Here is a 12,429-nt window from a genome sequence, read left to right as displayed (position 1 = left end):
GCTGGAGAGCCTCTTGGCAATAGTAATGACAGCACTGGCACACGATCGGAGGACTTGGCAGGAAACAGTACAGGCGTTTGTTATGCAGACTGGTCTGATGACAGATACAGTGTGAAGTGCAGCCAGCCAGAATAGTGTAAAGCACCTGTGACATCCAAGCTCGCTGTGGCTTCGTTTATACTGTAGTTCATAGTGAAACTACAAAATGGTGTGATTTCAATGAATTTGTCGTAGACCAAAAAACTTTTAGAGCTATTGGTAACATGACAAAGTAGCTTACCATAACCTACTGTATATTACAATGACCCACTGTGTGCACATGTAAAAATGTAAGTTTGACACAGGCTACAGATACCTTCATATACAGTACAGTATCAATTCCAAGCCTGTCCCAGTTTAATCACAATTGAATGTATACTTCAGTATGACAGACAGACAGGGTGCAAGTTATGTGTTTTACATTGAGAAAAGGTTACAGCATTTTATTTTATGTAGTGCTTTTATTTATGTATTTATTTATGATGGCTAGCCATAAGTAAACCATATGTGGTGCTGCTACAATCCTATGCTAAGCTACACTTTAAATCATGTCATTATTTCATGACAAATACTGCCAGAGTACGCAATTTGAGAAACAAACAGCTTTAAAAAGAACATGAAGATGAAACAGATGTTGGAAATTAGGGTTTCGTCCAAATTAAGTTAAAATAAGAAAAAGGCTGAATTATTTAAGGGAGAAAAAATTATATAATTATCACTTACATGTATTTTATTCAGTGCTTCATCATTGCAACAAGTAGTACAGTATCAAGTTATCACATATTGGCCTAGTATTGATATTTACTAAATCTACTGTTGTGTTATAGCCCTGCAGTGAACCTTTAATATACAGTGTGTCAGTGTGCCTTACAGTACTGGTAAACCACACTGCTGAATGTATGCAAAAGGTGTTTCTTTCAAGTTGAACAAAGGATGACAGTGGGACTACCATTGAGATGTTTTCCCTCCACCCCAGAACCATGTCATGCCATTTTTACTTCAGTTCTAACAAATGATGTCATCATTTGTGCTGTGAACTGCTCTTAAGAAACATGAATAATTAAATGCCAGTGTCCACGAGCAGGGATACATTTCCCTTCCATTCGAGAAATTGTGACTAGCGATGCAAACCCAAACAAACAGGACTTAGGATGAAGTGCAGGTGATTTGTAATATTCTTCAGTTGGTGAAAAGATGGCTGTGTTTTGAACCCAGTGCCATGTAATATGTAGTTCCCTGTGAAAATTTGCATTTCGGAAAATAATGTGTGTGTGTGTTTATAATATATATCTCTGATCCCTTAAAATAAATGCAGAATGTTTAGTTTGCTTTCCTTCTAAAAAAAATAACAAACAAACAAAAAAAAAAAACAGCTGCATCAAAAATCATAAATATTTCTGCTAAATATTGTACAGGTTAGCATTCACTATTTTTCAGGTAAGCCCATTTAAATACTTAGGAACATTTGTTGTATAATAGCTCTTGAGAAATGATCGATTTTAAACGTGACACCGCAATTTATTTTCTGCTTTTAACAAATGTTTAATTGTGTAATATCTTGAAATACCTATTTTTACACATTTTTTGTTATTTGTTTATATTTTTTGGAAACTCAGACAAGCCGAGTAACAGTTTCTTGGTTACTTTCTGTTGTAGGAGACAAGGATGGCAGCAAAGTAACCACAGTAGTGGCGACACCCGGCCAGGGCCCAGACCGGCCACAGGAGGTTACCTACTCCGACACCAAGGTGATTGGGAATGGCTCCTTTGGGGTGGTGTACCAGGCCAAGCTGTGTGACTCTGGAGAGCTGGTTGCTATCAAGAAGGTCCTACAGGACAAGCGCTTCAAGGTAAGGTGATTAGACCTCCCCCAATAACTGTGCTTCTATTTAATTTTGTATTAGGTTTTGTGTGTTTTTTCCTCCTTGTGACAGCATGGATTGACATGCAGGTATGAGGAGTTGTAGAACAAACCTGGATACAATTTTTTACCCATTTCTTTTCATTTTTATTTCTTTTTTTAACCATTTAGTCTCTTGTTTTTTCCTACTTGTCAATGAGCCTGGTTTTAGAATTGTGGCATTTTCTTAGCAGTCATTCAGTGCATGGAATGAGTAAGCTATTTTTTAATGTATGTTATTATATGTTGAATCTCTTTTTAATGCTGATTCATTTTAAGCAAAATGAACATGTAGTATTTCATATTACATTCCAGTGTTGCCTCACCTCAAGCTCTCGCTGTAAAATCATCAGTCCTTACTGGCCACGTCTATTAAGCCGATAAAAAGTGGGAAAACTAAATTGGAACGGAATTTGCTGTTCCCCAGAATGGAAAATCAGTAGCTCTGGTTTAACATTTCATGAATATCAACCTTTCAGTGGAGTCTATACATTTATTATACCCCTAAATATGTTTACTGTAAATCTTTCCATTCTTTAGCGCAGTTGAGGATACTTGATTTTTATTTGCAGAGTTGATTCCTCAGGGTTGATGACTTTTGGTGGTTGTCCTCCATTCAATTCTTTGTTCAGTGCTTCTTTAAGAGGTTCGCCTGCTACTTGGTGTCCAGTATGGCAGGACACTTGGCCTGTAATTATTTAATTAATAAATTATTAACTTACTTCAGTGGCAATCCAGGGTGATGATTTAATCAATATTTAGCTTGGTGTTACTTGGCAAGCTGCTGATTCAGTTCTTCTCTGCTTTCCCTTTCTCTGTCTGACTCACTGTCTCTCAAAAACAAAATACTGCTTTCTATTGACCTTGAACCTACACCTACACACGTCTGTGTCTATTTGGTCGTTAGCAGAGGGGGCCTCGAATCTTGAATTCTAAGGAGCTACCCTAGCTAACCGGGTGGCCTCAAGTTCTTATCTCTCATTTCATTGTCTGCTCCTTAAATCACTGTTTGAATTTAGAGGTGCTTGTGCAAATAAAACAATGTTTAACCCTTGAATTACATTTCTGGTGCTACAGTGGGTTTCCTACATTAAGGCAGTGAAGAATCCCATAGACTAGCTGCTGGAATCATTTGCAGGTTGAAAATTTAGATGAGGATTCACTTCAAACCAGTTACCAGTATGACTACAAAGTAAGAAAAAAAAAAACTACCTGTATTTCCAGATCCTTTTCTGCTGTTTGGTTACCAGGCAATTTAACTTTTGACTAACTACAGTAGTTGCTAAGGTTGCAGCAGTCAGCAGTGTACAGAACTGAACAGCACTTAGTCATGCATTTTAGATTACCTTCACCACCCAGACTCTATAAAAGCATGAAAACTCCACCCCTCGTGTCTGTGCTCAAGTGGCCTTCAGGAGCTGAGCAGTTAGTGGCTACCCCTTGTAGTATGAGACTGGCAGCTGTCTTTGCATTCTGAGCAGCCGCAAAATCGAGATCTCTGAAAGGAAGGGACATGGCAAAAATCCTGTGTACGTCATGTCTTCTGGGTTTTGCCAAGTCTGTCTCGAGGAGGATGAAGAAGAAAGAGTTTGGGAGACAGCGTGACAAACTTTGAAAATAAATCTGGGTCAGACTCCAATACTTGGTAGCAATGTAACATTTGTTATCTTTTTTTATTATGAAAAGTTATTTTATTGAGAATGTGTTTAAATAGTTGGTATGTTATACACACACAAACAAGTGCATTATTTTAACTAAGTATCTTTAAAAATCTTGACATGGTAGGTGCAGTTATAATGTTCTTTTTATATTAAGATGCTACTTTGTTATGTATGCTTTCAGTGTGTTTTACTGAAAATGAGAAATGCTTTGAAAATATGCTGTTGGGTTTTTTTTTTTTCTTGCATGTTGGAGCTACAGATCATTAATTTAGGTTTCACACGCTACATAAGATGTCAATAGATACACTGCAAACCCAATCTTAATTTACTCAGAATGCAGTGCTTTTAATTTTTTGTATAACGTGTGTAGTGTTGAGCACTCATTAAATAGAAGTTATTTATATCCAAAACAACATTTTAATTAACTGCTCCTCGTTCACGTGAATGTCAGAATGATACGTCCATACCGCAGTTTGTTTAAAATTTCTATACTTTTCATTAATACTGTAATCCAGTATTTTACTACAATCAAAGGACATGCATTTGTATTTATTTTTATTGCGTCTTTGTAATATTGGCTTAATGCAGGAATCTGTTGAACTCTGCATATTCCACATTGGTGTCCAACATTGCTACATCGGTAGGTTTCCGTTCATATTCAGATAAACTAAACCTTAATTCCCCATGTGTAGCATATTTCTAAGTATTATCATTTGATGTATTTAAATATCTTGAGTTATTTGAGACTGAAGCAAAATCATTAAATAATAATCAATAATTAAAAAATAGATTGATTGCGGGAGTAACCAAGACACAAATGCGGAGCACGTCTCTGAGCTGAGAGATACAATTATATTTTGCTTTTATTTACTAATTAAAGGTTAAAAAAAAAAAAAGAAGGTAGCAGTAAATAAAATTTACTAAATCAACTAAATTGAGGAATACTAATATATGTATGAAATATCTTCAGGAACAAAAAATAATTAAATACAAAAGATTATCTCTGAAAGACAATATTTACACTATTGATTTATGTATGGATGTTTACTGTCTTCTTCCACTTTTCTAGAATCCAGACTTTGCTTACATTCCAGTTTGTTTATTGCTTTCAAAAGTAAGGTTTTAGCGAGGATCCCAGAGTTTTGAACACTGTATATCTTGTGTGGTTTTAAAGCAGTAGAGGTATCTTTACGTTGTGAAAGATTTAATATTTTCTATCAAGAGTATTCCAGCGATTTTTTTCTTAGCAAGTACCAGTTAATTTTTCAGCAAGTCTTGTATTTCAGGGGCCGTGATACTAAGAGTCTGTTTTTCTTCTTGTTGATCTTGCCTTGCTGTGAGCAGTGCGGAAATAAAGCTCCTTCATGGCACTAATGGAGTGCTTTGTCAGATAATGCAAGCAGACCACTGCTGGTCTAGCACGTGCTGGAACCATGCAGTAATGCAGCAGAATGTACCATTTCGATCCTTTTTTTCAAAATATTGCCACCACGCACTCTCCATGTGCCTGAGATTTTTTTTTTTTGCTGTCATGATATCTAGTCACTATAGATAATACTGTCTGTAACAGTCAAATTCAGCCCTGTACTGTAAACAAGCAGACCTTTGGAGAGCAGCCAAGGTCTTAATTTTTTTAGGTGGCCTATGAAATGGGTATTGAGATCTACATTAATTGGTGCACAATTCAGGAATTCAGTCTGCAGGTATAGTAACCTTTGCAACATTTGAGCAATTTAGAATGAAATGCACTATAGTACTCTAGATGCATGCCTCTTAGACTCAACATGGTACACATCTCTCCGCCCGCTGTTTCTATACAAGTGTTTTGAATGTGTACATTCACTGCATCTGTGGCAGATCAGCTGTGCCACAGTGTGTGATGTCAAACACATGCAACTTTAGCTGGTTGTAAACAAATATGCATTTGCATTAAAAAAGCACATTTTGATTTATTATTTTATATACTTTGTTTTAAGATACTTTGACCTGAATTCAGGAACAGTTCTCCAGCTGTTTATAGCCAGATTATACTCGGGTACAAAATATTCTCTTTCACAACTTAAATATACCTCTACTGCTTTAAAACCACACAAGGTATACAGAGTAGTGTACACAACTTTGGAAACACCTCACTAAAAATTTATTTTGCAAGCTATAAAACTGAAATGTAAGCAAAGTCTGCATTCTAAGAAGTGGAGTGTACAGATAGCTGAACTGTGGAAGAATACAGTAAACATCCATACATAAATCAACAATAGTGTGATAGTGTAGTGTAATCTCTTTCAGAGATTACCCTTTATATTTAATTATTTTTTGTTCCTGAATCTATTTCATACATAATTTAGTATTCCTCAATTTTTAGTTGCATATTCTTACTCTCTTGTTGAATACTGTAACAGAAAACTTGATGACATATTTACTGCTGCCTTCAGCCAAGGAGACTAATAGTAAATAAAAGCAAAATGCAATTTTATCTCCCGGCTCAGAGACTTGCTCCGCGTTTGTCTTGATGTATGCAGTATTGGCTAGATCCAGTAAAGTGTTTTGAATAATATAAAAACAGCTGAATTATTGAATACATTTTTTTAGGTATGCAAATGAAACATTTTGTCACATTTATTTTACTTTGATTACAGACCATTCAAACATATTTGTCATTCTTTATACAATGGGTACTCCTGTTTTTGTTTACAAAACTCCCATTTAAACAGTACTTACAAGTTGCACTATGCATGGTGATTGTGAATATGTACTGTTGTTTTAATATTTCATCATTCAGTGGAGTTCATTGTTAAGTTCAAAATGGTTCTGGGTGAATATCCATGGTTTGTTTTATTTGACTTTCAAAGCCAGACTTGTTTAGCTTTGCAATCTGGATTGTGTTTGATCTAGAAAGAAAATTGAAGAATGGAAACAAGGTTTTTTTTTTTTTTAATATAACTAGGATTCCCGATTTTTTACATTTTTTTTTAAACAAGTCTAGTATTTGTATTTTGAGCTGATTGGTGCTTTAGTAAAGGTAGTACCGATTTTAACACCAGTAGAAGCAATTTGGAATGCTGACAATAGCCGTAATCTTGACCTGATTTGGCATTGCTGTTAAGTGACCTTGTACTGTATTGCAACTATTTTCAAGGTACAGTTATTGTAAGATATAAGAATCAAGAATCCAAGTGGAACTCAATGACCATCGTGTAAAAATAACCAAATAATAAGCAATAACCAAAAGGCACATTTAGTGTATAAGGAGAGAGAGTCTTCCGAGATGATAGTCAAGGTTTTTCAACTAGTTTTCTCCAAGTACACTATGTCTTCTAGTTATAGTGTAGATATGAAATGCATACATTCCCTTTAAAGATAGATTTCCATACATTTCTTCAGTGTAATATTATATTTTTTTGTAAGTGCTTGATTTTTAGTTGGTTTACACAGGATAAAATATTTGCCAAAGGGGAGAGGATTGAATGATCATTTCGATCTTAATCATGGGCAGTGTTGGTACATATTATGATTGTATTTCAACAATCCGTTGCTACAGCAACTACCGTACTCCTTTTGCTTTTAAGCTGCAAGGTTCTTTCTAATGAACCTCCCTAAGAATGCTTTTAGTAATTACATCAGTAGAGGTATAAAGTTGTTACATTTAAAAAGCCAATGCCTCAGTTGTCAGTGTCAAATATTTTTTGCCTGTGTAAAATATTTATCTCCTTTTCAAGTTAAGGATATGCCTGCTTTTAGCTCAATTAAAGCTACTTCTTTGAAAATACGATCCTGATGTCAACTTGACTTCTTCTGTTTCTTGGAGTTGTAGTTTTGTTTTTAAAGACTAACTGATGTGCGTTCTCCTCTTTCAGAACCGGGAGCTTCAGATCATGAGGAAGCTGGATCATTGTAACATTGTCCGGTTGCGCTATTTCTTTTACTCCAGTGGGGAGAAGGTAAGCTTCTGTTGGATTTATTATTCTTTTCTTTCTCTCTCTTTCTCTCATAATGACCTTCTACCTGAAAAACTCTGACAGATCTTTCAGAAAATAATTTGATCATGATTGTTATCATCATCCTCCTGAACTCGGAACCTACAGCGTAGCTCGTTTTATTCTGGATTTTGCCACCTGTACCCAGTTTTAGTGGCAGTAAGATTTTGGTGGGCAGTAACTGAGCTGTGGTTCCCAATCTTCATCTCAAACTTCTTTGCCATGTTGCTGCTTGCTAATCCAGTAGTTGCTATATGTTGGGTAGCATTACTGGCATTTTCAGACAAAGGAAACCATAATTTTTAGGTTAACGGTTGTAGCCAAAAAAAATTTAGAAAAATAAATCCTACCTATCACACTACACTTTCATTCACATTATCAGTTTCAAATGGTGTGTGCGTGCGTGCGTGTATACACTTTGTTTTAGTTTATGGTCCCATTACAGGGAGATTAGTCTCTCTTTCTCTCTCTGATATTTCATGTTGATATAGATCTTATTATACCTTTTTAAACTATTCTGTTACCAGTTGTATAATATATTTTATTTTTCTGACATGAAAAAACAATGTACTACAGTGATTAGACCAATCCTGAAAAATCCTTCTGTAATTGTTAATGGGAATTTTTCAGGTTGACCTATACTTTAAGTTCTGTCAGTGTGTATGCAGTGGATATTATAGCACTTAAGGTGCTGCTATTGCCAGAACAGAACTTCTAGCTGCACCTTGCAGTCCTGCGTCTGCAATCGGGATTGCTTGACTGGCTGCTGATGCTGCCTTTTTTTCTACACCTTTAAAAGCACATTTTATTCATTAGTGATGGGGTGACAGTGTGGCATCTTGCCATGATCTGGAAACAATAGACCAAGCCAGTATTTTCACATTCAGTATTATTCAGGGGCGGTGCAAAGCAAAGCTTGCATATACTGTATTGTGTACGCATGACGTAGCTTCAAGTAGATGCAAATATTTCAGTTACAATTAATGTATTTTAGGCATTGCTTCAATGCACATAACCTTCAGAATGGACTTGTATATGCTGCATTATACCAATTATCTATAGCTTAATTCTGTATGTCTGTAGTACATCAGTTTAGTTATCTGTGCATTCAATTCAAAAAAACAAACTTACTGTTTAGCTTTACATTGGAATTTAGCTTTTCATTTTCAAAACAGCTCGGTTGTGGTTGTAACCTTCTCATTTATAAGGTCATACAATGCAGGATTCAACAATAATGTGGCACACGTTGTTTTTTAAAAAAAAAAAAATTGTAATCGCTGTCTTCGTGTGTGATTTTGCAATGAATTGCATTAGTTCCATTAGTTAGTCGACTACAAGGTGATTTTCAATAAATACTTGCTTATTTAAATATAGACCTGCTGTGTGATTTGGGATATTCAGTCTATTTAAATCAGGTGGTGTTTATTTTGTAATTATATACAGTGCCTTGCAAAAGTATTCAGACCCCTGACCAATTCTCTCATATTAATGAATTACAAATGGTACATTGAAATTTTGTTCTGTTTGATATTTTATTTTAAAACACTTAAACTCAAACTCCATTATTGTAAGGTGACATTGGTTTTATGTTTGGAAATATTTTTAAGAAAAATAAAAAACTGAAACATCTTGCTTGCATAAGTATTCAACCTTGTGCTATGGAAGCTCCCAGTTTGCACCGATGAAAGAACTTGCCCTAACGAGGACACAATTACCTTACCATTTTCCTCCACTTGTGAACCATTAAAGTTCCTGTCACATTTTCTGGATAAAAACCCCATTGTTGAAGGATCATTGGTAAGGCTGTGAATCTGAAGGAAAATGAAGACCAAAGAGCATTCTGCAGAAGTTAGAGATAAAGTAATTCAAATGCATAGATTAGGGAAAGGGTACAAAATAATATCAAAGTGTTTGGAAATCCCAGTGAGCACAGTTGCATCAATAATCAGGAAGTGGAAGCTGCATCACACCACCCAGGCACTGCCAAAAAAGGCCGTCCCTCAAAACTCAGTGCTCAACACTGCCCATGCCTCAAGACACACCATCCCTACAGTGTATGGTGGTGGCAGCATCATGTTGTGGGGATGCTTCTCATCAGCAGGGACTGGGCATCTTGTTACAGTTGAAGGAAGAATGGATGGAGCAAAATACAGGAAAATATTGCAACAGAATCTGCTTCAGTCTGCTAAAAAACTGAAGCTTGGGAGGAAATTACCATTTGTAATTCAGTAATGAGAGAATTGGACAGGGGTCTGAATACTTTTGCAAGGCACTGTGTGTGTTCTTTTATATAAAAAATAGTGGAATAAACCGCTACCGAATAAGACCTTTTTGCTACCTACTTTCAAGGCAAGTAGCAAATCCTCACTACTGCCTTAAAGTTAACTTCTAGCCCTGATAGAATATATTTTTTGTTGCGACTTTCTGTTATGTGGAATGTAATAAACGAGAAGCAAAACAGTGAGTTTTCACCTTCATTTTACAACACCATTTCCACGTTTTCTTTTATTTGAAGTGTTTCAAGTTTTAAATTTCAGTTTTTGTTTGCTTGTTCAGCTACAAAAAGACACAAGTAAACCTCCTGTTACTAGTTTGAGAATATGTCTATGGCTACTGTTTACTGTGAAGAAACAGCAATGACAAGGAATGAAAAAATAAATAAAATAAAATACGGTGTCAACTTTTTATTTTGGGCAATAAACAATACGATGTTTAACTAACTGTTATTTGGCATCCTTTTGTTTAGTAGTTAATTCACTGGGGTAAAGTGAGATGCTGCTGCTGCTGCTGTGCTTTCTGCCTTCATTCAGAGCAATGTAATGGCTTTTATTACTTTTTGAAAACGAACGAATATCCAAATGAATAATTCAATTATGAGCGAGTATCTGAACGTGAAAATTCCGTTTTCCGCTCCGATTAACCGACTAAAGAGTTGATCGAATTTTTAATTTTTTTTTACTATTTAATCTGGCAGATATTTTTATTTTATTTATTTATTTTTTGGCTGGGCATTTTGAACTCCTTCTCAGCATCCCCTGCTGAGAGCGAATGCGCAAGAAGGCCTCCCGTGACAGTTCGTATCTGGGGCTTCTTCATTCGGCCCTAGGCAATTCACAGGGGGGGGGGGGGGGGGGGGGGGGTTGCTTTCAGGTTAGTTACAGCAACTGTTCCTGCTGCTCTGACAATGTTGAATGTTTCACATAAAACATGTTCCTGAATGCTAGCACTGGCATTGAAGCATGGCAGAGGTCAGCAGTCACGATGTATGAAGTGCTGAATGTCTGTTTTACATTCAGCACTACTGCTCCACACAAGTTCAGACATGAGCTATAGAAATGTCAACATGTGTTGATATGTTTTAATGTGCTGTTGAATTAAAAAAAATAAGAAAATAAATTGATACTATTAGAACTAAAATGAAAATGTTTTGCCTATTTTTTGCATTATGTAATGAATGCCCCATCTTTTGAACTACATTGCTTATCCAGGGATTGAAATGAATTTCCTTTTAAATGGCAACATCGCTCTCAATGAAACCAGAGAACGATTAGCTTTATGTGTAACTTCCTGAAATTCATCTATGTAAACCCAAACATCAACAGGATGGAGTAGACCTAGAATTCTTTTTGCCTGGGACTGGGTCTGGCTGATCCAGGCAATTAAAGGTTTTAATTGTTATTTATTTACTGAACAGCAAAGTGGGTTAATGTATTATCTTGAGCTATTGGTGAGTCACCCCTTTGCAGAGGCTAATTTTAGAGCAAAGTGAAAATATTTTGCAGGTATTCAAGTATTTTAAGTACCGAACACAGTGGTCGAAATTAATGCATGCCGTGCGGCAATTGTCGTGGGTGCCCTTATCAGTTTCTGTAATGTCCCTCAAAGTGGTCTCTTCACAGCCATTATGGCCGCAGTGCCCTTCAGCTACAGCAACTGGAGATGCCTGCATTAGAAAGTGCTTGGGTCCAAACAGTAACATCATTTGCGTGGTTAAGTTGCACCAATTCCATAAGTAACAGTTGTGTCAGTATTGTGTGCTATGACGTCGATCTGTGAAGGAACAACAAGCCTGCATATCGCATGTTTTTAAACTGAAGCGCGAGAGGGTCGAGAACAATATGATCAAACACAAATGCCTGGAAGGTGCAGTATTAACACTAGTAGAATACGGTAACCCCAGATTCATGTTTTGAGTACTGTTATGTACAAATATTCGCTTAAAATTTATAAGTTTACATTTAAGAAATTTTAGAACAAAAAATACAAATATGCTTTTTTGTACACATGCCATTGACAAAATGCCCTGAAAACTTAAAATAAAAAAATAATAACGGAAGGGCTGAAATGCAGCAAAAGGTAAATTAAACAAAACAAAAAACAGAACTGAAAAATTTACCGTATCAAGCTGAAAAAAGTTATTTGTGAACCCCAATAATTAAACAAAACCCACTCCAATCGTAAGGTGCCTAAATTAGTTTTGGGTTCACACAAACAGATTTATCGTTTTGTTGCATCTACTTTATCAGCCACATTTATCCCAGATATAAGACATTATCCTATTGATAAACAGTAGCAAATGTAGCGTGGGTTTTATACGAAAGCAGGGTCAGTTTATTTCTCAAACTGACCATTTTAAGAACGGTGACAGCAGAACGCATGTTAATACTTGGGACTGTAATTAGGAAGTGTACTCCTGAGGAACAAAAAATATTTAGGGAATTAAATGATTGATTGCAGTACAAAAAACTGTCATTCACTCACCCTCGCTTCAGATTGTGGAAATGAAAAAGAATGCTTTGGAAATATTTAAAATATATGATAATGTGATTACTGTAGTGTGTTTAATATCATAACT

General features: G+C 35.9%; 1 protein-coding gene across 8 annotated transcripts in view; it reads left to right on the top strand.

Annotated features, from left to right (window-relative positions):
* Nucleotides 1-12,429, top strand: part of LOC121327778 (glycogen synthase kinase-3 beta-like) — a 53,014-nt gene that overhangs the window by 19,932 nt on the left and 20,653 nt on the right. For 4 of the 8 annotated variants that reach the window (XM_041271990.1, XM_041271987.1, XM_041271988.1 and 1 more), the window contains exons 2-3: nucleotides 1,690-1,889; nucleotides 7,455-7,538. In XM_041271990.1, the coding sequence (XP_041127924.1) occupies nucleotides 1,690-1,889; nucleotides 7,455-7,538 (284 nt within the window). The remainder of the gene's footprint in view (nucleotides 1-1,689; nucleotides 1,890-7,454; nucleotides 7,539-12,429) is intronic. The other 4 variants (XM_041271989.1, XM_041271986.1, XM_041271991.1 and 1 more) reach the window with 2 other exon arrangements.

This window comes from Polyodon spathula, chromosome 15, assembly GCF_017654505.1.
Source record: "Polyodon spathula isolate WHYD16114869_AA chromosome 15, ASM1765450v1, whole genome shotgun sequence".
NCBI classification, from domain to species: Eukaryota; Metazoa; Chordata; class Actinopteri; order Acipenseriformes; family Polyodontidae; genus Polyodon; species Polyodon spathula.
This window is presented reverse-complemented; position numbering and strand designations above follow the sequence as displayed.